The following is a 22,194-nucleotide window of genomic DNA, read 5'->3' as shown; positions in this document are numbered from 1 at the left end:
CCACCGACAACACCACCAACTCCTTCCCTATCAGTTCCGCAACTTCAACCGCATCTTCTGCTCTTGCAGTCCCGCACGTGCTCTCGACATGAACTTTCTTCTTTCTTCCTCCTTTCACAGCTTTCCTAGGTTCCCCTAGGCTTAGAACTAAAATTTATTTTTCTTTATTTTTAACTGAGAAATATTGTAACTGTTCTTCCTGTGAGATCTTATTCTCACAATCAAATTGCATTACTTCAATATATCAACTCTTAAAATTAGTTTAAAAGTCTGGAAAAAGTATATAATTTATATTAAAACATATTTTCTATTAGTTTCAACTTAAAAGTATTTTCATGTAAAACGTTCCACCCGTATGAGTTTCTTACAATGTAACTTTAACACAAAAAATATAAACAATATATGTTATTTTATTCATAATCGACACAATTGTTAGTGGAGCATTTAATTGTTTTTCTTTTCAATTTTAAATCTCAATTATCCTTCCAATGCTGTTAATTGGGTATTAATGCAGAGAACATTACCAAAAAAGTATAGTCACTGACTTACTTTCACTAATTAATTAATCTACTCTTATACATTTACTCCTAAATTATTACTATATCAACTCAAATTTGATATCTGATTTTGAAACTTAAATTACACTTGATTAAAATATCGCAAACACATTAGTTAAGCTAAATTAAATTTTTAATTCTTAGCACCCAATAAAAGTTGGTGCAAAGGAGGCTAGAAAGAGTTTTGATTAATTTAAACTCAATTCCTCTTCTATATATCTCTCTTTTTCATCTTCTCTTATCTCTCACTTGGTGTGATAAGTGTGATAGGAGAGTTGGGTTTGGGGCCCCCCCTATGGGGCTCCGCGCCCCACCTCTTTTTTTTTAACCCATAAATGCCCTACGGAACTTAAACTTCCGTATTCTATAAAATAGAATACGGAAGTTAAAATTCCGTATTATAACTCTGACAGTCATCACCTTTTCCACCATTACTCCTCCCTCCACCAACCCCTCCACCATTACTCCTCCGTCACCAACCCCTCACCAGCCCCCTTAACCCCCTCAATGCCTCCAGACCACCCTCTCTCTCACCCTCTCCTACCTCACTTTCATCCTCACTTCCATTCTTCCTACCACCACCACCAACTCCTTCATTGGCAAGCTCTCCACCATTGGATGCAAAAAGATAGCATTTGAGGTAAGTGTTGTTAGTTGTTTGTTGTATGTTGTTAGTTTAAGTAGTTGAAGTTGTTAGATTAAGTAGTTAGATTAAGTAGATTAAGTAGTTAGAATGATGATTTTCTGAATTCTGAGATGTGTTAAAATACGGAATATAAAGTTTCGGAGTCTATACGAAAATTAATATACCGTATTCAATACGAATTATAAATTTCCGTATTAAATACGAATTATAAAGTTCCGTATGCAATATGGATAATAAAGTTCCGTATTCTCTTCCAGGGATGACAGAATCATTTTTATTTCATGAATCCCAATTGATTGAAGTTGGATTGAACAATGCTCAACCTGAAGAGGTGCCACCACCAGCATTTGTACCCCCGTGTATAAGTATAGATGTCTCGCATTTATTTACAACTGATCAGGTATTCTTTGAACAGATTTTTGCATTGTTTTGAAAGTGTAATATATCAATTCTTATTATGTCTTGATCACCCTTGTTTATGCCTTGTTTGTGTGTTGGGTATGCATCATTGAACAGATTTTCCCTACCCGTGATGATCTTATCAATTGGGTTCATGGAATTGCGATTGAAAATGGATATGTTGTGTTGATCACAAAGTCAGATAGCGGTGGGAATGGAAGCAGAAAAGCTTATGTCATGTTGGGGTGCGAGAAGCATGGTAAGTATGTTCCCTACAGAGACCCTGACCTTGTTGAAGGAACGAGAACACAAAAGACAGAATGTCCTTTTAGACTAAAAGGACGACCTATGAAAAATGGCATAGATAGAGATTGGCGGCTAAAGGTGATGGAAGGTACACACAACCATGAACCAGCTAGGTCACTACTTGGCCACAATTTTGTTGGTCGTCTAAATTCCGAAGAGAAGGAGCAAGTGGAAAAAATGTCAAAGAGTTGGGTTCCACCGAGAAAGATGCTGTTGACTTTGAAGGAAAACAATCCTTTAAACTTGACTACCATATCTCAGATTTATGGTGCTTGCAAGAGGTTAAGAAAATCCCTCCGCGGGTCATTGACAGAAATGCAACACTTGTTGAAGAAGTTGGACGGTGACAAGTACGTCCACTTTGAAAGACATGAGCCTGGATCGGAAGTCATTAGGGATGTATTTTGGGCTCATCCAAATGCTATCAAACTGTTCAACACATTTCCATATGTAGTGATTATGGATTGCACATACAAGACAAACAAATATAAAATTCCATTGCTTGAGATTGTTGGACTGACTTCCACAGATAAGACATACTCCATAGCCTTTTGCTACATTGTTAATGAGGGCACAGATGACTACGTTTGGGCACTGGAGTGTATGAAGTCTCTATTAGCTGATCAAGCCATGTTGCCTAAGGTGATTGTTACTGACAGGGATCTTGCCTTATTGAGTGCTGCTAAGCAAAGCCTTCCCAACACCAGCCATTTATTATGCTTGTGGCACATCAACAAGTGTGTTTTGGCAAAGTGCAAACTCTATGTTGGTACAGATGATTTTGCTGAATTGGTTATGGGGAAGTGGGGAGAGGTGGTGGATGCTGCAACAGTTGAAGAATTTGAAGTTCAATGGATGCAATTGTTTAATATGTGCAAGGACAAATACAGCAACTTTACCTCCTATTGTTCTACTACATGGTTGGTCCACAAGGAAAAATTTGCCAAGGCATGGACAAATCATGTGATGCACTTTGGAACAACAACAAGTAACAGGTACAAAAATTATATGAGCTTAATTTATGCCTTGTTATATGTTTTTCATTTGATAGATTGTTTACATTGGAGAGTTAATAAGATATCTGTTTGTTGTTTGCAGGGCTGAGGGTGCACATGCCAGTTTGAAGAAGATGTTGCGGGATTGCAAGGGTGACCTAGCCACTTCTTGGGATGCGTCGCATAGTTTGACATGTAATCGACATACTGAAATATTAGCATCGTTTGAGCGCAGTATTCACAGAATTGATCACATTTTCATGTTCCCATTTTACACAAATATTAGAGGATTTGTGTCAAACAAATGCCTGCAGCTCATCGACGATGAACATATAAGAATGAAGTCCTACGGCGGATGCGATTGCTTGTTGAGAGAGACTCATGGACTACCTTGCGGTTGTGAACTTGCAGGTCACCGGTCAACCACTCTCTTGTCAATTAATTCTATTTGTTATTGAAAGTGACACTTTTGTGAACTTGCAGGTTATGAAAGAATTCCATATGAGTCAATTCATCCATTCTGGAAGAGACTGAGTTGGGAGCATGTACCTGAACCTGTTGCAGATACTATCAGCAACCATATTTGCGGCATGAACCATGGAGATATGCAACCAGAAGTTGAGGCATTGACACATTATTTCAGTTCTTTGGATACTGGAGGGCAGAGTATGGTAAGGAGGAAGCTTCAAGCTATCTATTGTCCTGAAAGCAGTTCACTTTGTACTCCTGAGGTTCAGATAAGGTCCAAGCGCACTCTTAAGGCGAACGAAAGAAAACCACCCAAGGTTAAAGCAATAGGATCCTTGACTCGTGATCCTTCAGGTTTTGAGCATGTTGATAGGGAGATCAAAGAGGCAAAGAAGGCTTCGCAACCACCAAAGAAGAAGAAGCGTGTGAAGAAGTCTGATACAAGCTATTTCATGGGTCATTTTCCATCCTTTTTCCACCCATATATACACACAGTTCAGAATGTTGAGGACGATGGTAACTGTGGCTATAGAGCCATTGCTGCATTACTGGGACTACCATCAGGTGAGGAAGGTTGGCCATGTGTTAGGGAAGCGTTGATAGACGAACTTGAACGACACAGAGGATTGTATGATGAAATGTGGTCCAGACATGTGGTTAATGCCTTACATTCTCGACTCACTCTTCTTCCTGGTCATCCGGCTACCGAGGATAAATGGATGCAACTGCCAGAGATGGGATACCTTGTAGCAACCAGGTTCCAAGTGGTTTTCATATCCATCTCTTCTCAGGGTTGTTGGTCATACCTTCCACTAAGAGGAGAAGGTCCACCTCCTGTACATCGTGTTATAGCTGTTGGTCATGTGATAAATCACTTTGTACAGGTATTTTTTTATTGCGTATACTAATATCCAGTTTGTGAATTAATTTGTTGTATTTGTAAGTTATCTAATTTTATTGTTATCCTCTATAATGTAGCTCCATCTAACTCCTGGACATTCTATGCCGCCAATTGCTCTCCAGTGGGAACGGTATGTTGATCCTATATCAGTAAGCTGGTGCGTCCCATATGTTACACGTTTACACAGGTTCACATCAGAATTAGAAGCTTGGTTTGTTACTTTTGGTGTTCCTCTTAGTCACCAAAGCTATGTAGACATCACCACAGACTGACACCACACTTTGTGTAATAGTCACCAAAGCTATGTAGACATCGCCCCGACGCCTACCGCCACCCCTACCGCCACCCCTCCGACCTCTAGGTCCACGAGCTCTGCCTCCACGAGCGCCCTCTGCAGGTGCACCCTCTCCACGGGCTCTGCCTCCACGGGCTCTGCCTCCACGCGCTCTACCTCCACGACCTCTGCCTCCTGCAGCTCCAGCTCCTCGGACAGCAGCAAAGGCTACTCCCTGGGTACCGATGAATGCGCTGGATCTAATAAGATCCAGCGCCCTCTCAGTGAGGGATCGGGCATGCGTGCCAACTGCAAGAGCATCTGGCACCTCCAGTGACTGCTCCAACAAGTCCACGACCCGACGCACAACCGTCTGCAAAAATAATGTACATAAATGTGAGTGTACAAATAAAATATCATGAACAAAAAATCACAATTGCATGAAAAATAAAATTCAAACTTACCACAGCACTGAACTCCTCCCTCCTATCATCAGGGATGATGAACCGATGGGACACACCGCCATACCACCTCATGTACTCCTCCACAGCCTCTCCCGAATGAGTAACAGGGATCCCCTGAGGGCGCAGGTGCGGCACAAAATCAGCATAGGCAGCATCTGCGGTCTCAGCAAGGGACCCAGTCGTCTGGATCTCGGAGGGGTGTCGAGGGACATCCTGGATGTAGCCAAACTGGCGCAGAACCCTCTCTGGTAGATGTCGTCGAACAACACGGCCAAATGGCGTCCGGATGTAGCCAGAATACATGGTCATCTGATCCCGTGGTCGATGAGCCCGATGGTCCTCAAATGGGGTCCATATAATGTCATCCACCGTCAGCTCATCGAGCATGACTCGCCTCTCATCGAGGCCTGCATGCCCGACCCGGGACATAACCCACCGCCGCGCCCTAGGCTGGTCCTGTGAGTACTCCGGATCCGCCCTCCGGATAATGACGCGATCAGAAAGGTACTCGTAGGCCCATCCTAGCAAGAGTGAGCTGAAACCTCCCATCTGGGCCGTCCCCCTCCTGGACGCTCGATCAAGCTGGTCGTACAACGTAGCGAGCGCAATTGCGCCCCACGCGTACTCGGACACTCGACCGAGATCCTGCAACATACCTATCCAGTAGACGGTCGTGTGGTATCCACCGCTCTTGCTAGCAAAGAGCGTCGCGCCTAGCTGGTTCACCAGCCAAATCCGTGCAGCGTCCTCATATCGGTGCTCTACAATGAAATGAATTCAGTTAACAGTTAATAACAATACAATAATAATAGATACTATTTAATCAAGTAATAATTAAGACATACCCTCCAACGCAGCATCATACAGGGTCTGCAAGACCCCAAAGCGAATAGTCTGGCTCCTGTTCTTATCAAACTCAGCATGATAACGAGCAACAGATCCTCCCATCAACTCAGCACATAGCGCTGCACACTCGTCCCTCTCCCCCCTCCCAGGCGTATAGAACCTCGACCCCATTGGGAGATGGAGAAGAGCCGACACGTCGTCCAGGGTGATGGTCATCTCCCCAAACGGCATGTGGAAGCTACTAGTCTCCTCATGCCATCGCTCCACAAGGGCCAAAATGAGGCCTGCATCTGTCTCCGAGTAGCTGCACCAGGGTAGCTGATGAAGACCCGTCTGCTCAATCAACTCTCGAACCCTCCTGTGACTGTCTGAATCACCATCACAAGCAAGGTTCCAAACCTTCCCCCCAGCTGTGGCCACCCTCAAGTGTCGACGGTCCACATACCGCTCGTCTGTGCGTAGGAGTGCATGCCACGTCCAGGGAGCCTTGTGATCAGCATAATGCGTGAGAAGCGACAGATCAACAGGCCCCCCCGGAAACGGCGGCAACCTCTGGATCAGGTCCTCCTCGCCACCCTGTGCCTCTGGCACGACATCAGCATCAACATCAGGAGGAGGAATACTATCCTCGTCATATGACCCCTCCTCGCCGGATGACTCCTCGTCGGATGACTCATCGCCGGATGACTCATCGCCGGATGACGACTCGCCTGATGACTCCTCGCCTGGTGACTCAGGGCGAGGTACCTCAACCATGGGAGACGGCGGAGTAGGAACTCGATCAGTAGGCTCAACTGGAGCTGGAGCTGAAGCCTCTACCATGGGCGACTGCATAGAATCAACTGGAGCTGGAGCTGAAGCCTCAACAGCGTGAGAGGTCGCAGCATGATCGCCGCGCCGGCTAGAAGCATGTAATCGCCCGTGTCTATCCTCTGTAGGCCCCGCATCCTCACTAGCTCGAGACCTCTTTCTGTTCTTCATTCTCACTATATATTCAGAGCAAACATTTTCTAAATAAATTCACTGAATAAATTATACTCGCTCAATTACTAAATTTCTCAATTAAATCTCTAAATAAAATCACTAAATAATTCACGATGTTTATAACTAAATTAAAAACATTTTATAAATTAACTAAGCTAATTAGATTAGGTTTTATAAATAAACTAAGCTAATTATATTAAGTTTTATAAAAACATTTTATAAATTAAGTTTATAACTCTAAACAGACACCAAATACGGAACATTAAGTTTCATATCCAATACGGAACATTAAGTTTCATATCCAATACGGAACATTAAGTTTCATATTGAATACGGAATATTATGTTCCGTATCGAACCAGAACTCCATTAACGACATTGCATGATTGGAACTCGCCCCAAAGACCAATTTATACAATTTCAGCCAACCTAACATCTACTTAAGCATAAATCGACTATCCTAGGGTTGAAAGATTCCATAATTTCAAGTTAAATGGTGATTTCAAGTTGAAATCCAAACTTACTTACCTCTAGGTTCAATGCAATGAATGGGGAGAATGGGGTTGATGATGGAGACGATGGTACCCTGTCCAGATGATGATTGAAGCAAGGAGAGCGTCGGTCTCGAAGATTGCAGAGCAAGGGTTGGGAATGGTTTGGAGCGCTGAAATGGGTTTTGAAAAAACCCCTGTCGATTACATAGTAATATAATACGGAACTTTATATTCCGTATTGAATACGAAATTTAATATTCCGTATTCTTGTAAAGGGGGTTTTTCCGTAATTTCCCCACTTTAAGTGGGGCGCGGAGCCCCATAGGGGGGGCCCCAAACCCAACTCCCGTGTGATAGGAGTGTCGGAGAATATTTATTTGAAATACAACAGTTCATTCATATTAGATCTCTTATGTCCTAACTGATTTTTTCTTGAACAAATCTAAGTTATGTACTCAGACCTAACTCTAACTGTTAAAGTCCAAGCGAGAAGAGGATGAAAAAATCAAGAAAAGCTGAATCCAGTCTGCGCATTATACTGTTAAAGTGTTAATTGGTTTAAGGAAAAAAATTAATCACAATTTCTCAAAAATCAAAGTGACTATATCCTGACACAAAAAACTACTTATAAAATTAGGATCGTGGCCCTTGATTTCAATCTTCATCTATCACACATCAAAAATTAGGTTTTCCTTTCTTCACTATGGAGTTGTCACAGTCGGCTACACGTGAGGGAAGGGAGGGGAGGGGAAAATAAGAGGTTTTGATAAGAGGTGTTGATGGTAGTTTCGATTTAGGGTAGGTTCGATTTTGATGGAGTTGTCACAGTCGGCTACACAACAGAGGATGGACAAAGCAAGGAGAAGGAGAAGAGTTGATGATGGTAGGTACGAAATTTCCGTCATCAACGATTCTGTTTGGTCACAATCAGATTCAAGGGGAGAAGAGAAGATGGTGGAACGAAAAGGACCAATTTTCTCTTGTGAGGGGTTAGGTGAGGCAGCTCAGATCACATGATAGAGCATTATAGTCCCCGATTTTGGAAGGAAGAATGAAGAAGGTTGCTTGAGAAGGACTGTTGTCAGATGAGGATCAGTAGCAGCAAAGAAGCACGTGGAGTCAGATGAGGTTAGTAGGAGTGTGCAAGTTTTCAATTTTCATCTCATATGTCTATAAATACTGCTAATGTTTTTGGTTTTCAACTTCTCAAATTTCCCTTTGTTTTGTTTTGTTTTGCTCTGCATAGTTTTGATCATGTCTTTTGTTGCTGGTGCTTTGAATCCTGTACGCAGTATACGTAAAGGCCGAGAAGCATGGAAGATCAAGGTTCGCATTGAAAATTTTCTTTTGATGCATTGGCAGGGGCAAAGTGAAGTTTGCTGTCTTTGGGAACTATGTTGATATGGTGAAGCAGTTTATTGCTACTGATGGAGTTGGGTTACCTGTTGTTGTTGTGCAGTTTGCGAAGATTAAGTCTTTCAGGGGTATTGTATATGTTCATTGATAGATTTGATTATTTATTTTTCAATTGTTATTTATTATTTCAATTGTTATTTATTATTAGTATTTTATTGTATTCTTTGATTAAGATTTTTACTGTGCTATGCTTTGAGGTGATGTTGTTGTCCAAAATGTTATGAATGCTACGAAGATCTTGTGGAATGCTGATATACCTGAAGTGGCTTTGTTTCGGAATGGGTAGTTCCTTTGTTTGTGGTTATTTTGCATCTACAATTACATTTTGTTTTTATTTATTTTCATAGCGGGTTCAGTTTAAAGTGTTACTTATTTCATTTCCATTCATGAAGGTTGGCTGAACATGGTATTGATGTTGATATTCCCCTCGGTGAGCTTGATGATGGTTTTCATCATGTCCCCATTGATGAGGAGTTCCTAACAATGTTTCCTAGGAAGACTATATCTGAGTTACATTCAACTGAAGAGGTTAGTGTTGTTTCTTTGTGAACATATTTTGAAGTATAATTTCATAGTATATATTTCTTGTATGTTTTAATTAAATTTTAACAAATTATCCGTAGCAGGAGGGTATATTCATAGTATGGGCTAAAATCGAAGGTATACTTGATGGGGAGAAATGGTGGTATACATCTTGCCGCTGCCACAAATCTGTAAGCATTCAAGATGGCATGTATTACTGTTCTGGTTGTGCAACATTTGTTCTTGAAGTGATACCAAGGTAATTTCCTTAATCAAACTTTTTGAGTTCATGTTCTTATACTGATTTGATTCTGGACATTTACTGAATGATCTTTATATTTATTAATAGGTTCAAGATCAAGTTGGATGTTTCTGATGGTGAAGAAAATGCCACCTTTTTGTTGTTTGACTCTGATGCTGAACACATTCTTCAAAAATCCTGCAAGGATTTGGTTGCCAGTTCTAAGGTATAGTTGTTGTTGAATATTCTGTTTCTGTTTCTAACTTCCTTTTTGGTATCAAATTATTATATTCTGAAAAGAAGTTTCATTTTTTTTATTTATAAATAGGGTAATCAAATTATTATATTTTGAAAATAAGTTTAATTTTTTATTTATAAATAGGGTAAAAGTGTCAATGAATACCCGGCTGCTGTGAAGGAGATTGTTGGGAATGATTTTCTATTCAAAGTTGAGAGGTCATCTGACCAGGGAGTGAATTTTGATGATTCATTTAAAGTGAAGAAGATTTGTGATGTCACTACTGTTTTTGAAATGTTCAAGGACAAAACAAAAGTGCTGACTCCTAAGAAGGTTTATTTTTGTACTTTATTCAATTGTATTGGTTGTTTTTCCAGTCTATTCCAGTATTTCCAGTATTCAATTGTATTGGTTTTACTTTATTTAAACATGTTCAAGGTTTATTTCCAGTCTATCACAAAGGTGTTTGTATCCGAACATGCTTCTGGATCTAAAGATGTGGATTTGAGGGACAATGTAGAAGAGTGTTCTGGGGATATGTCAGATATTCGTGGGAGCATAGTGTCGCTGGATGACATCTCTTCTGGTGAAGGTTCTTCTGTGGTTTCTTCTGTTAAGAATGTTCGTAGTGGTGATGCAATTACATCCAAGCCTGCAAAGAGGATGAGGATAAGAAAAGTCAAGTTAGATTTGTAGTTTATTTATGCTGCAGGGAGGATAATTTGCAGTGTAGAATCTGCAAGGTTATGATATTTTGTGTTCACAGCCCAGCTATGTTATGCAAACTACTTATTGGGTTGTTTTAGGTTAATGTCATGTTGACAATGTTTTCTGTTTTGGGCATCATATCATGATGATAATGATGGTTTTATTTGTAGTACTTTAGTTTAAGTGAGTAGATTTGTGGGCTGTATCTGTTTGAGAATGTATGTTTGGCATGTTGTTCATTTGACTTCTTGTGAAATCTACTCCTTATAGTCTTGGGTAATATTTGTATTTTAATATTCGAATGATATGTTTTTTTTGGTTTTGCAAAGTATTGATATGGTTAAATCCATTGCTTAGAATCTAAAATTCGGATTGCCTATTAGAATTTATTTTTGATTTGTGATCAGGATTCCTTTTTTAAGTAATTAAAACTATTATAACATTGTAGTGTGCTTTATCAAAAAAAAAAAAAAACATTGTAGTGTGCATTGGTGATGGATTACATACTGACTTTTGGCATGACTCTTGGGCTGTGGTTGAGCCATTATCTGTGTTGTTTCCAAGAGTTTTTGCGCTCTGTGAATAAACGAATCAGAGTGGGAGAGATAGGGAGATTTGCAGATGGTAAATGGGCTTGGAACCTCTCCTTCAGAAGAGCTTTTTTTGGATGGGAACTTGTAATTTATGAGGACTTCCTCAAATGCATTAATAGTATAACTCCAACTGCTGGAAAATGTGACACAATAGCTTGGTGTCTCAATCATAGTGGTGCATTTACAGTTAAGGACTTATAGCTGAATTAGTTGTTCTACATGGTGATTCTCGCTGCTGTGAAACATGGAGCTTTTCTGCTATACTAAGGAAGGCGTGAAGTGGAGCTCTTTGTTAGCGTAGGTGTGTTTTGCTTGCTATATCTAAATTGGCATGAATCTCATAATGGTGTAGAAGCAAATTTTGTTGGAACTTGGACTTATTTTCTTTTGTATCTTGAATTAGCCACTATATGATTAGACTATCTATTGTGTGGCATTGTTTTCCAATTCTGTTTTTGCCTACTTTAGGGGTTGGCTTGTGTTGAGTACTCTTTTTCCTCTCTAGGATTTTTCCCATTGGGTTTTTCCTAGGGAGGTTTTAATGAGGCTCCTCATTAGCTTTCCTAAACACCAAAGTAGTGCAAAGGTGGCCAAGGCTTCTAGGTGTTTTTTGGCTTGACCTGGGTTGTTGTCTATTGTCATGTACTTTACCCAATCTACATGAGAGGATTGTTCTCATGACCTATTTTTTTAATTAATACATTCTTATTTTTCTCGAATTTTTTTTTCGTGCTAAGCCTCTATCCTTGAAAAAATTTAGAACTTTTTACATATTGATTGAGAAAATAACAATATGATTTATAAACATCCTCAATTGCACCTGTGCACTACATATACCATATATAATTATTATGTAATTAGAGGATCAACCCACACTTTTCAATGTAAGGGTCTAAAATGCATATGAGCATGAGTTGAAGGTACTGTAGTAAATTTGCATTTTTATTTGATTTTTAACAACACTTGCAAATATGATTAGTTGTTATATCAACCAATGCTATATTTCCATTTTTAAAAAATAACAAATGTCGTATAAGAGTATTTTTTTGAGTTTTGGCATAGGATAATGGGTGTGTTGAATTTTTGTAGTTTTTTTCTAATGTAAGGAGCTTTAGTATTTTATTTAAAAATATGTCCAAAGTGACTTATGGGCCCAGTAGTTATGTTTTCTGATTTCTAATTCAAAGGAAACCGATTTTTGTTTTTGTTTTGGCACATTGGAGATTTTATGTTGCATTTCAGTATTAAACAACCAATATTCTTATCTTCTTCATTTGAAATTCATCTGAAATTAGGTTACTCTTTTGTTGTTTCAGCGTTAAATTCTCTCTGTGGATGTTCTTCATATTCGATTAAGGGGTTTCTGTTATGGGTGTTTGTTCTCGATCACTGGTTTGCGGAATGCATCTTCTTTTTCGATATGGGCACATCTGCACAGTACAGGATGCCAATCACCATGTCTATATTGGTTGTTACCTAAGATGTCCATTGTCTCAGAGGTGGTTCTATTTTGATAGAGGTTAGGTTCTTTCGACTTTTTTTTTTCTTTCCAACCAGATTGGAGAACTGAATTTGTGTTTTTAACCTATCACTTTGTATTGTTCACACTGCAGATGCAGTGTTTTTTCCTATAATCATTATTATTATATATATATTCATTAGATTTTGAGTGATTTTTCTCATTTTTCGTGAAATTATTGCAGACAAGTACAAAACCATTTTGAGTGATGTTTTCTCATTTTTTCTAATCATGTTGTACTTTTACCTACTCTTGATTTTTTAATAAATTATATTTGAAGAGAGTAGTCTCCAGATCAATAATTATTGTTTATATATTTATAGTTATGACTTTAAGTGTATTGGGTTTACAAAGTACACTGGAATTAGGACTATATATTCTGTGCATATGATACTTTTTTTAAATTTATTTCATCTGACCCTTATTCATTATTTATAAATCAAATTGTTACTCCTAACCTTCTCTGTACAATCACTTTGATGGATGATATTTTGTGTACTATATTTTCAGCAATCATGTGGGAGTTTCATCATTTTTATTTACTCATCAAATCTGAACTAATTATGATCTTTCTTTGAATTCTTAGAAGCACACTCAATATAAGTGGATAGTACATCTTAGGTACAAGCAGACATTATGCATTAGTAAAATAAATCAGATTTTGTACTCCTTATCTTCTCTGAACAATCACTTATATGAATGATATGATATTTTGTGTATTTTAATTTAAAAAATCATGTGGGTTTCATCAATTTTTTTGACTCATCAAATCTGAACTGATTATGATCTTTCTTTGATTTTTTAGCAGCACACTCAATCTAAGTGGATAGTACATACTAGGTAGAAGTAGAACTTATGCATTAGTAAAATAAATAAGATTTGGTACTCCTTATCTTCTCTGAACAATCACTTGTATGAATGATATGAAATTTTGTGTACTTTAATTTCATTAATCATGTGTGAGTTTCATCATTTTTTGTGACTCATCAAATCTGAACTGATTATGATCTTTCTTTAATTTTTTAGCAGCACACTCAATCTAAGTGGAGAGTACATATTAGGTAGAAGTAGACATTATGCATTAGTAAAACAAAAGTCAAGGGCAAACACTATCACATGTTGGTATTTACTTACCAAGTCCTGTGTTTTCACACGGCCAGTTGTATGTTGCTATATCTCGAGTGAAGACAAGATCTGGATTGAAGATACTAATATGTAATGAGGATATTAGTCAAAGAGATGTCACAAAGAACATTGTCTTCAAGGAGGTTTTTCAAAAAATTTACTCTTCTTAAATTTTGTAACTTGCTATTATTTTGTTGTCTTATTTTGTGTAATATAATATTGTTCATGTTGAAAATTGTATCAGTTAATTGACAATGTTTTCAATATATCTATTATCATGTGTAAAGATGGTTATTATGTGTGCTTGGTCATGTTTTGTAATTATGTTGATTTTATATATATATGAGAAGATCACAAATTATTGATATGTGAGTTAATTTGTTAACCTTAGTAAATAAATAATACAGATAAATATTGTTAATCATAGAATTGCTCGTCCGTGCATAGCACGGAAACGGGCTACAAACCTAGTTGAGATCATCCTCCTACAATTCCAGCATTCCAAACAAAAATAAACACACGACAGTAAATAGAGAATAATTTTAGACACCCAATTAAAAGAAAACCATAAACATAACCCAAAAACATAAGGGTCTAGGCAACACAACACAAAAAATAAATATAAATTCAAAATCTTGGCAACACTCAGGACCCTAGAGCCAAAAACTGAAACATAAAAGGTGAAATAGCATTCCATATAAACATGGATGTGTTTTCCATCCCACACTCTGGTTACTTGATTTGTTTCTTTTCTGCATAAGCTTTGTTCCTCTTTGCTGTCATTGTTGTTTTTCTTTGTTTGCGGCTCTGTTTGCCCTGTTTCTTGATGTCTCTTTCTTCCGTTTTTCTTGCTTACCTGTCTACACTTGAATTATACTATGGGAGGCACCTCTTGTGCCCTTTAACTCAAGTATTTGGCTTACCCAAAAAACCATAATAACCATAGTAACATTCCATAGCCTGATCATTTTAGCTCGTATCATATAGACCAATTATCACAAAGCTACTTATAATGCCTAGAAGTATCATACTCAATGTGAATGACTCTTTTTTCACCCCACTAAATAGCAACATCACAATCTGAATCAAAGTGTTCAAGTAGTTCAACTTCAGAAACACATTATTTTTTTCTCTATTTCATGAACAGTAGATATAAAAGAGCTATGTGAGTCAGTATATAGAACTGCTATACATCTTACAAATAGAATCATGGGAGGCACCATGTCATCCATGGATACCAACAATCTCATGTACTAATTACAGAAGCTCCACAAATCCTCTAAGTCTCTAACACAATGTTAATGCAACTTCAGGTTTTGGAATATCCAAATGAAACAATGATCACTATGTGATGAACACCTTTGTCAACTCCACTGGAAGTTTCACATGTGCCACAACAATGAAAATTTATAGATTAGGTGCAGTATAATAGTGCAGTACATTTTATAGTGCAATACATATTATAATAACATGGATTAAGGAATAAACCAAATGGTGCTTCTGTTTCCTTTAACGTAATATTGTTAGGCTTATATTTACTTAAAATAAAGGTATACATAAGAAAAAAGGGGAGGAACTGGTCTGACTTTACCTCATGAAATACTCAGTAGCAATTTAAGAAGCAAAATCTGAAATCAAAGGAAAGGAAAGAAGGTATATACAATGAAATAGAAATTTTCAATAAGTCAAGGAAAGAAGATGATAAACCAAGTTATCAATAAGCTTTGAGGATGTAATCATTCAATCTACCAATTGAGAACCTTACTATGTCAATTGACTCCCCCCCCAACTCAAAAACCCAATGCCCATTGTGTTCAGCTTCATAAATTTGAGAAATCATAAGACAAAAATGAGGAGAAATAGTAAACACTAAAATATGATAGCGCACCTTGTATATGAAAGTACTAAAATAGTAAACATTAAAATGAGGGGAAATGGTGTCACCAAGTCCTGTCAAGAATTTCATTTGCAACGAACAGAGACACTTAAAAGCATTTCAAATACATGTCCCTAAGACAAAAGAATGAGAACCTAGATGCACATGATGTTAAGAGAAATCCAAGTTATCCGTAAGCAACAGAAGCACAGTACTAAGAAATAAATTTGAATTGTATAAAAGGACAGAGTAGAGTAGTACTACCACCCACACATTATGTGGTTGTTATTAAAATAATTGAATAACCATTGTTTAGGTTCCACCTTAAAAACAGTTACCATGAAAATCAAAAGTGTACCATGCATTAACATTATAAATCAGTAGAAATTGCCAATAATTCTTACAAAAAGAAAAATAAATAAATAATCCGTAAGTTGGGCATAAAGAACCTTCTCATTCCCTATAATCTTATGCAAGAAGTGAATATCCTACAAAAAAACAGTCACATGGTTCTCATATAGTATTAGATCCATGTCAGTAAATAAAAAAGCCATTTCGCAAAACACCACATTATTGGCAATGCAAACATTAATATTCCTCTACAACTATCATGCCGTGTTGCAAATGACATTACCTACTTCCACCAACCATTAAGAGGTAGATCCTAGTTTTGAAAAGGCTCCAACATAACCCGATGCCTGCAACAATGCATACCAAGTCAATGAAGTGAGAAACAAAAGCATCCATTACAAAAGAAAACTGATAAAAAAATATAACAGTAAAATCCAAGAAAATCTTTTCCATAGAGCTTCAATTTTACTTTGTCAAGATTTCTTTTCTTTTGGGTTAGAAACCTCTTCATTGACAGATAGGCCAGATCTGATTTCCCTCACCAGATTTGTTTAAAATGATTAATGAGACTCTTGATAGAAAAAGAGTTTTTGAATTTGAAATTCAGAGTAGGACACGGTAATGAATGCAGATCAAGCCAGGTTCCTTTTTTTTTTTTTTGAGAAGTCAGGTTCATTCTAGTCCTGAATCCTTGCATTATTTTAATCCATGATTTGTTTACATTTCCTAATTTATATAATTAACAATATGAAATATTTGGAAAATCATTGTACCAATCAATGAGAGAAAAACATATGGCATTTAAGTTATAACGTGGCCCACTTTAGTGGATGATCTTTATATATTTCCCACATTGTTGATTGAATGATTAATTTTTTTTTATTAATAAAAATAATTTAATATCGGTTTGACCAAAGAATGAAATCATAAAGCATGTAAAAAAGGAAAATTGGCTAAGAACTTGGTATTTTTCCAAATTTAAGTCTTCCTACTTTAAACCCAAAAAACTATTTCCACATATATCGTCAATGAAGATTTGCAAGTACAGTTATTGAAAATAATTCAAACGGTGATTTAATTTCTGGTTAAAAAATTCCTTACGTTTTATTTTTTATTTTTTTTTTGAAAACTTACGTTTTATTTATTGGTTCATTATTTTTTGGATTAGGGACTTCTTAATTTAGACCAATTAAAACTAATCAATGTGGACCAATGAGAATAAGACATTTGGAAAATCAATAGTAACAACCAATAGAATGAAAACATGTGGAAATTATAAAGCATTATGACCCACTTTGGTGGATGGGCTTTATATATTATTAAGATTTTATTATTTAATTTTAAAAAAATTCATTTGAATTTCAAAATAGTCACATGAAATATAATGAAACCTTATTTCCTATCGCTCTTGCATTATGCAAACACAAACATGAGTTTACACATAAAAGTTTAACATTAATAAAAATCTAAACTATAACTATGTATACATGGGAATTAGGTAAATTCCAAAAATAGTAATACAACACTATAACATAAGTTAATAAGTTATGATTCATTTACACATCACTTTCTCTTTTATCTCTTTTTCACCTATTTTTCTTCTCATCTCTCTTTACATTTTGTGTCACATCACATATCATATTTCTCATTTTTTTTTTTATATTCACATAAGGTGGAGGTGATTATAAAGTGTGTATGAAACTTTATTCATCAGTCAATATAAAACACATTATGCTCGTTTGAACTCTTACAAAAAAATGTTCAAAAAAACACTCTTACAAAAAAATAAAACATACAAAAGACCTTTATTTCAAAGAGTCACAAGAGTTCCGAGTGTGATGCTGACTGTTTGGCAACGACCAAAACCGAGGATTATCAAGTTGGATATCGAAACTTCCTTTCGAACAACTCACGAGGTAGGTATGGGAATGGTGGCGCGTAATGCTCGAGGGGAGGTGATGGCATCGACCACTTCTTATCCTCTTTCCACTCTGTCGTCGCTACTAGCAAAAGCTTTGTGCTTGAGATGAGCTATGTCTTTGGCAATTGATTTGGGGTTTCATCAGATGTGCTTCAAGACGAATTGCCTCCACCTTTACCAGGCCTTGAGGAGAGGACTTGAGGGAAGGTCCAATTTAGATTACATTATTAGAGATTGTCGTCTTTTTATTTCATATTTTGATTCTGTTGTGTTTACTTTTGTTAGACAGTCTGGTAATACCGTGGTTAATTATCTTGCTCGAAGCACTTCCACCTATATGTGTGTTTGGATTTCAGTTACTTTCAACTCAATGAAGGAAATTGTTACTTCTACTTTTGGTGTCTTGAAATGTGCGTAAAGTTGGTTAGATGCATTTGAACTGAAATCCAAACATAGTCAAAATTCAGTTTAGGTGGAAAAGGTTCATTTAACTCCGGATCATTTTGTGGACTAGGATGTTTTGGCTTCTTTACATGGTGGCTTTTAATATATGTTGGCTAATTATATTTTCTTAAAAGCCACAAACTCACAATGTTCCCTGAGCGGAAATTGTAGGCCAACTAAGTGGGCTAACCCAAAATAATATCAAGTTTGGTCCGGATAACTCGTTTGACTTCTGTCACCGCCGGTGAATGGCTCGATTTCATTACCGGCGACTCTGTTTCCTCGCCATCTACGCCGTCTTTGTATTCGCGAGGCAGTGTGATGAAGGGTAGACCACTTGGGTCCTCTGCCCAAGCAGAGGTATACATTTTGGTTTTCCGAAAACATGTTAGTTTCACTCTATACAATCAATCTGCAAAGGGGATGAACTTGAGGATCAAAGTGATATAAGTAACATTTTGGATCACATTGTATTTACTCTTTGTAAAAATTAATAAATGAACTGGTTTCATGTGGTGTTTTGAAACATTGCAGGGTGAGCCTAAGGAGAAGAACACAGTTATAGGGCTAGAATATTTTAACTTGGTTGTAAACTCTTTTTTGATTGTCTCATGAGTAGTGTTCTTTCATGGAAGATGGCATGTTGGAGATTGAATTGGAAAATGGAGGAGGTGTAGGTATAAATGAGGTGTAGGTATAAATGAGGTGAGATATTATCATCTTTCTCAAATTATAATCATAAGTTGAGACATACAGACGTTTTCTCCAGTTTTGATCTTCTGAGCTTGCATAGTCATTGTGACATCAATTTGGCATTTAGGGAAAGAGTTCTTGATTTGATTATTGAAATATCTTCCTTATATGACCTTCTGCAACTATAAGGAATAAGAATGGTGACAAATGATCACATTGTCTTAGATCCTTTTTAGGGGTAAATTCTTTTGTTGGACCTCCATTTATAAGGACATAGATGATGGAAGTTTTCACTTTTCAAACACTCCATAATCCACATTATCCATTTCTTACATAATCATATCATAAACTTACTCAATATCCACCTTAAAGAAGACACATCTTTTATTATTCTTTTTAGCATCATCAATCACTTCATTAGCAACTAATATCCCATCTAACTTCTAAGATCTATCTTGTTGGGGTTGATTGCAATGTAAGTCACACATTTCTAACGAAGGAGAAAAAAGATCAAGTTATACATCTTGAAGAAGTCCCACATCACTTAAATTAGTGAGGGGTGGGAGGGTCCAAGACTATATATAGGGATCTCAAGCTCCTTATTTCAACACACCAAAACACCAAACATGTAGCACCTGAAAACACTTTAAGTTTATATTTGTGTTTTCTTTTTCTCTTATACTCTTGTTTTAGAGTATTGTGAGATGTAGTTCAAATATTCACTTTGGAGAGTGTGGGTGTACTGGGCTTATGGGGTGGTTGAGAGTAAAGTCTATGTGTTGTAACAATTTTCACATAGTGTTTATTCTCTGGTTGTCGGTTTTGACAACGGCCGTGGTTTTTTCTCCGGTTTTAGAGTTTTCACGTTATATTCTTGTGTTGTTGATTGCGCTCCGGGGTTTATTTTACTTCTTCAGTTGTGTTATTTCCTAACAGTGGTATCAGAGCTTCCGGTTCGATGGATATCACTTTTTGTGGTATTGCGAATGTGCTGAAGAAGTGTGACATTGTGAAGTGATGTTTTGGGAGGTTCTGGCTGGAAACCAACCTGGTGCACGATTTACAGTCGGTCTGCAGCTGCGATGATGCTGTGATGGAGGAGTTGATGCAATCAAGATTACACAAGGGGTTCTGGGCATGAAACTGTCAAGGTGGCACACGGGCATGGGTTCATATAGATGCAAGGTGTGTGGTGATAGCGTGCGGGCATTGGTTGGCGTTGATGCAAGGTACGTGGTTATGTCGCTGGCTGATGAACTTCCGGAGAAAGCCAACATGGAAGTTGCACCATAAATTTTCAGCAAGGTTTCGGCATGTGGAAATTATTGGAATGATTTAGTTCCAAGTGAAGAAAATTCTTGGGATGCTTTGGTTCCAAGTGTAGTGTACTCTTTATGGTGGAGTATGATAATTTAATTTGTCGGTATATAGACAATGAGAATTACGTTTGTCGGTGAAGACAATGGTTGTCGGTGTAGACAATGAAGATTGAAGACCATTACAATCAAGGTGGAGATTGTTGGGGTTGATTGCAATGTAAGTCACACATTGCTAACGAAGGAGAAAAAAATCAAGTTATGCATCTTGAAGAAGTCCCACATTGCTTAAATTAGTGAGGGGTGGGAGGGTCCAAGACTATATATAGGGATCTCAAGCTCCTTGTTTCAACACACCAAAACACCAAAGATATAGCACCTGAAAACACTTTAAGTTTATATTTGTGTTTTCTTTTTCTCTTATACTCTTATTTTAGAGTATTGTGAGATGTAGTTCAAATATTCACTTTGGAGAGTGTGGGTGTACTGAGGTTATGAGGTGGTTGAGAGTGAAGTCTATGTATTGTAACAGTTTTCACATAGTGTTTATTCTCTGGTTGTCGGTTTTGACAACGGCCGTGGTTTTTTCTCCGATTTTGAAGTTTCCACGTTATATTCTTGTATTGTTGATTACGCTCCTGATTTATTTTACTTCTTCAGCTGTGTTATTTCCTAACAGTCTAACACTTACCTCGTAAAAAAAGCTATTTGAGTCTCATAAACTGGGTTCCCTATAATCATTCTCAACCTATTAGCTTGATTTTTAGCTAATACACACACAAATTAAGACAAAACAGTTGGTCTAGTACTCTAGTAGATATATATAGTTGGGTTTATACAGAGAATGATAATTAGTAAAAGGAAAAAATGAGAAAACGAAACAAAATAGTCGATAAGAAGCACCTTGCTGTTGCTCCATATAAATAACATTCCTGTTAATTAAGTTATTATATATAGTACATCAGAACACACTTACAGGGGGAACATACACACATATTTTTTGGTTCCCTCAGTGCTGCAGAAGACCTTAATATGTTATCTAAGTACCGGGCAGTTTCCTTATTTCCTGCATATTATATTATACAAGAGTGTCCCATATATAAGACCCACTTGAAACTTATTCATAATATCTAAACCGAAAGGCTTTAAGGTTTAAATAATCTGCCAAAACGTGTTTGTGGTTTTCCCTTCGTGTTATTCACGACCATCATCCCACCATAGCGAGCAGCTACCTCTCTGCTATTCATGACTCCTCTCTGCTGTTGTTGTTCCATCTCAGTATCATTGGGCACTTGATGAGCCACCCAACGTCCTTGTTTTGCAGGAAATACCCCATTCCCAAAGGTCCTCTTTGGTGCAGCTTGACCAAAAAACTTTTCTATCAGAGCGAAGCCCTCAGAACCGATCTGTCTCAGGTCCTCTTGACGTGCCATAGATTATTCTAAACAAAGAAAACAGAGAAAACAGGGAACTAGTTCTGTTTTGGTAACACGATGCTTCTAGTACTTTTGTGTTTCTTGCTTCAAAACAAGAAGCCTGTGTCCCCTTTATATAGTAACAAAAGTGATTCTTTAGCTTACCCTGCAATGCAGCAGCACCTAACATATACAGTGGGGGCCAAGAATATTTCTTCCATTAATTATGGATTAGATTATTCATCTCGAGGCCTCACTCATCATGTAGTAACTGGTGAGTAATAATATGAATTTAGAATATCTTTTGTAGTTCAAGAGCTTCTTTTCTATTTAATGACTACTCCCTCTGTTCCTATTTAACTGTTCACTTTGGGTGGAGGCACACATATTAAGGGTGTAATTAATTTTGTTGATTTTTAGAAAAAGTTAGGCTTGTTTTCTTAGTTTACCCTTTAAATTGTGTGTTATCTCTCCTCATTTATT

At 37.3% G+C, this 22,194-nt stretch overlaps 3 protein-coding genes and 1 long non-coding RNA gene across 8 annotated transcripts; 3 read left to right on the top strand and 1 right to left on the bottom strand.

Annotated features, from left to right (window-relative positions):
• The first annotated feature begins 840 nt into the window (after nucleotides 1-840).
• Nucleotides 841-4,544, top strand: LOC130726702 (PKS-NRPS hybrid synthetase cheA-like). Its single transcript, XM_057577998.1, has 6 exons — nucleotides 841-1,197; nucleotides 1,461-1,603; nucleotides 1,720-2,903; nucleotides 3,007-3,314; nucleotides 3,387-4,255; nucleotides 4,350-4,544. Exons 2-6 carry the CDS (start codon nucleotides 1,463-1,465, stop codon nucleotides 4,542-4,544), a joined length of 2,697 nt encoding a protein of 898 aa, XP_057433981.1. The 5' UTR covers nucleotides 841-1,197; nucleotides 1,461-1,462.
• Nucleotides 4,545-4,774: 230 nt separating this feature from the next.
• Nucleotides 4,775-6,716, bottom strand: LOC130725617 (protein MAINTENANCE OF MERISTEMS-like). The gene is made up of 3 exons (XM_057576830.1): nucleotides 5,856-6,716; nucleotides 5,312-5,771; nucleotides 4,775-4,919 (listed from the first exon to the last, which is right to left on the bottom strand). Exons 1-3 carry the CDS (start codon nucleotides 6,688-6,690, stop codon nucleotides 4,775-4,777), a joined length of 1,440 nt encoding a protein of 479 aa, XP_057432813.1. The 5' UTR covers nucleotides 6,691-6,716.
• A 1,076-nt stretch (nucleotides 6,717-7,792) lies between these two features.
• On the top strand, nucleotides 7,793-10,740 carry LOC130725629 (uncharacterized). 4 transcript variants are annotated; one of them, XM_057576841.1, is made up of 8 exons: nucleotides 7,793-8,461; nucleotides 8,696-8,817; nucleotides 8,947-9,031; nucleotides 9,142-9,277; nucleotides 9,373-9,530; nucleotides 9,621-9,738; nucleotides 9,895-10,083; nucleotides 10,189-10,740. In XM_057576841.1, exons 1-8 carry the CDS (start codon nucleotides 8,457-8,459, stop codon nucleotides 10,444-10,446), a joined length of 1,071 nt encoding a protein of 356 aa, XP_057432824.1. In that variant the 5' UTR covers nucleotides 7,793-8,456; the 3' UTR covers nucleotides 10,447-10,740. The 4 variants fall into 4 exon arrangements, with proteins under 4 accessions (XP_057432824.1, XP_057432827.1, XP_057432825.1 ...); XM_057576844.1 differs by having other exon boundaries at nucleotides 7,796-8,461; nucleotides 8,626-8,817; XM_057576842.1 differs by having other exon boundaries at nucleotides 7,801-8,461; nucleotides 9,376-9,530.
• Nucleotides 10,741-12,213: 1,473 nt separating this feature from the next.
• Nucleotides 12,214-13,981, top strand: LOC130723618 (uncharacterized). 2 transcript variants are annotated; one of them, XR_009014312.1, is made up of 2 exons: nucleotides 12,214-12,570; nucleotides 13,600-13,981. It is a non-coding gene; the product is annotated as an uncharacterized LOC130723618 (long non-coding RNA). The 2 variants fall into 2 exon arrangements; XR_009014311.1 differs by having other exon boundaries at nucleotides 13,597-13,981.
• Nucleotides 13,982-22,194: the final 8,213 nt, after the last annotated feature.

This window comes from Lotus japonicus, chromosome 6, assembly GCF_012489685.1.
Source record: "Lotus japonicus ecotype B-129 chromosome 6, LjGifu_v1.2".
Classification (NCBI taxonomy): domain Eukaryota; kingdom Viridiplantae; phylum Streptophyta; class Magnoliopsida; order Fabales; family Fabaceae; genus Lotus; species Lotus japonicus.
This window is presented reverse-complemented; position numbering and strand designations above follow the sequence as displayed.

Excerpts from the sequence above, each read along its gene's own strand:
- LOC130725617 (XM_057576830.1), bottom strand. The coding sequence starts at position 6,690 with ATGCAGTCGCCCATGGTAGAGGCTTCAGCTCCAGCTCCAGTTGAGCCT. Across the intron at positions 5,772-5,855 it reads GTATGATGCTGCGTTGGAGG|AGCACCGATATGAGGACGCT; the intron begins GTATGTCTTAAT and ends ATTTCATTGTAG. Across the intron at positions 4,920-5,311 it reads CCACGGGATCAGATGACCAT|ACGGTTGTGCGTCGGGTCGT; the intron begins GTATTCTGGCTA and ends TTATTTTTGCAG.
- LOC130725629 (XM_057576841.1), top strand. Across the intron at positions 9,531-9,620 it reads GTTCTTGAAGTGATACCAAG|GTTCAAGATCAAGTTGGATG; the intron begins GTAATTTCCTTA and ends ATTTATTAATAG. Across the intron at positions 9,739-9,894 it reads ATTTGGTTGCCAGTTCTAAG|GGTAAAAGTGTCAATGAATA; the intron begins GTATAGTTGTTG and ends ATTTATAAATAG.
- LOC130726702 (XM_057577998.1), top strand. The coding sequence starts at position 1,463 with ATGACAGAATCATTTTTATTTCATGAATCCCAATTGATTGAAGTTGGA. Across the intron at positions 1,604-1,719 it reads ATTTATTTACAACTGATCAG|ATTTTCCCTACCCGTGATGA; the intron begins GTATTCTTTGAA and ends ATCATTGAACAG. Across the intron at positions 4,256-4,349 it reads TGATAAATCACTTTGTACAG|CTCCATCTAACTCCTGGACA; the intron begins GTATTTTTTTAT and ends TCTATAATGTAG.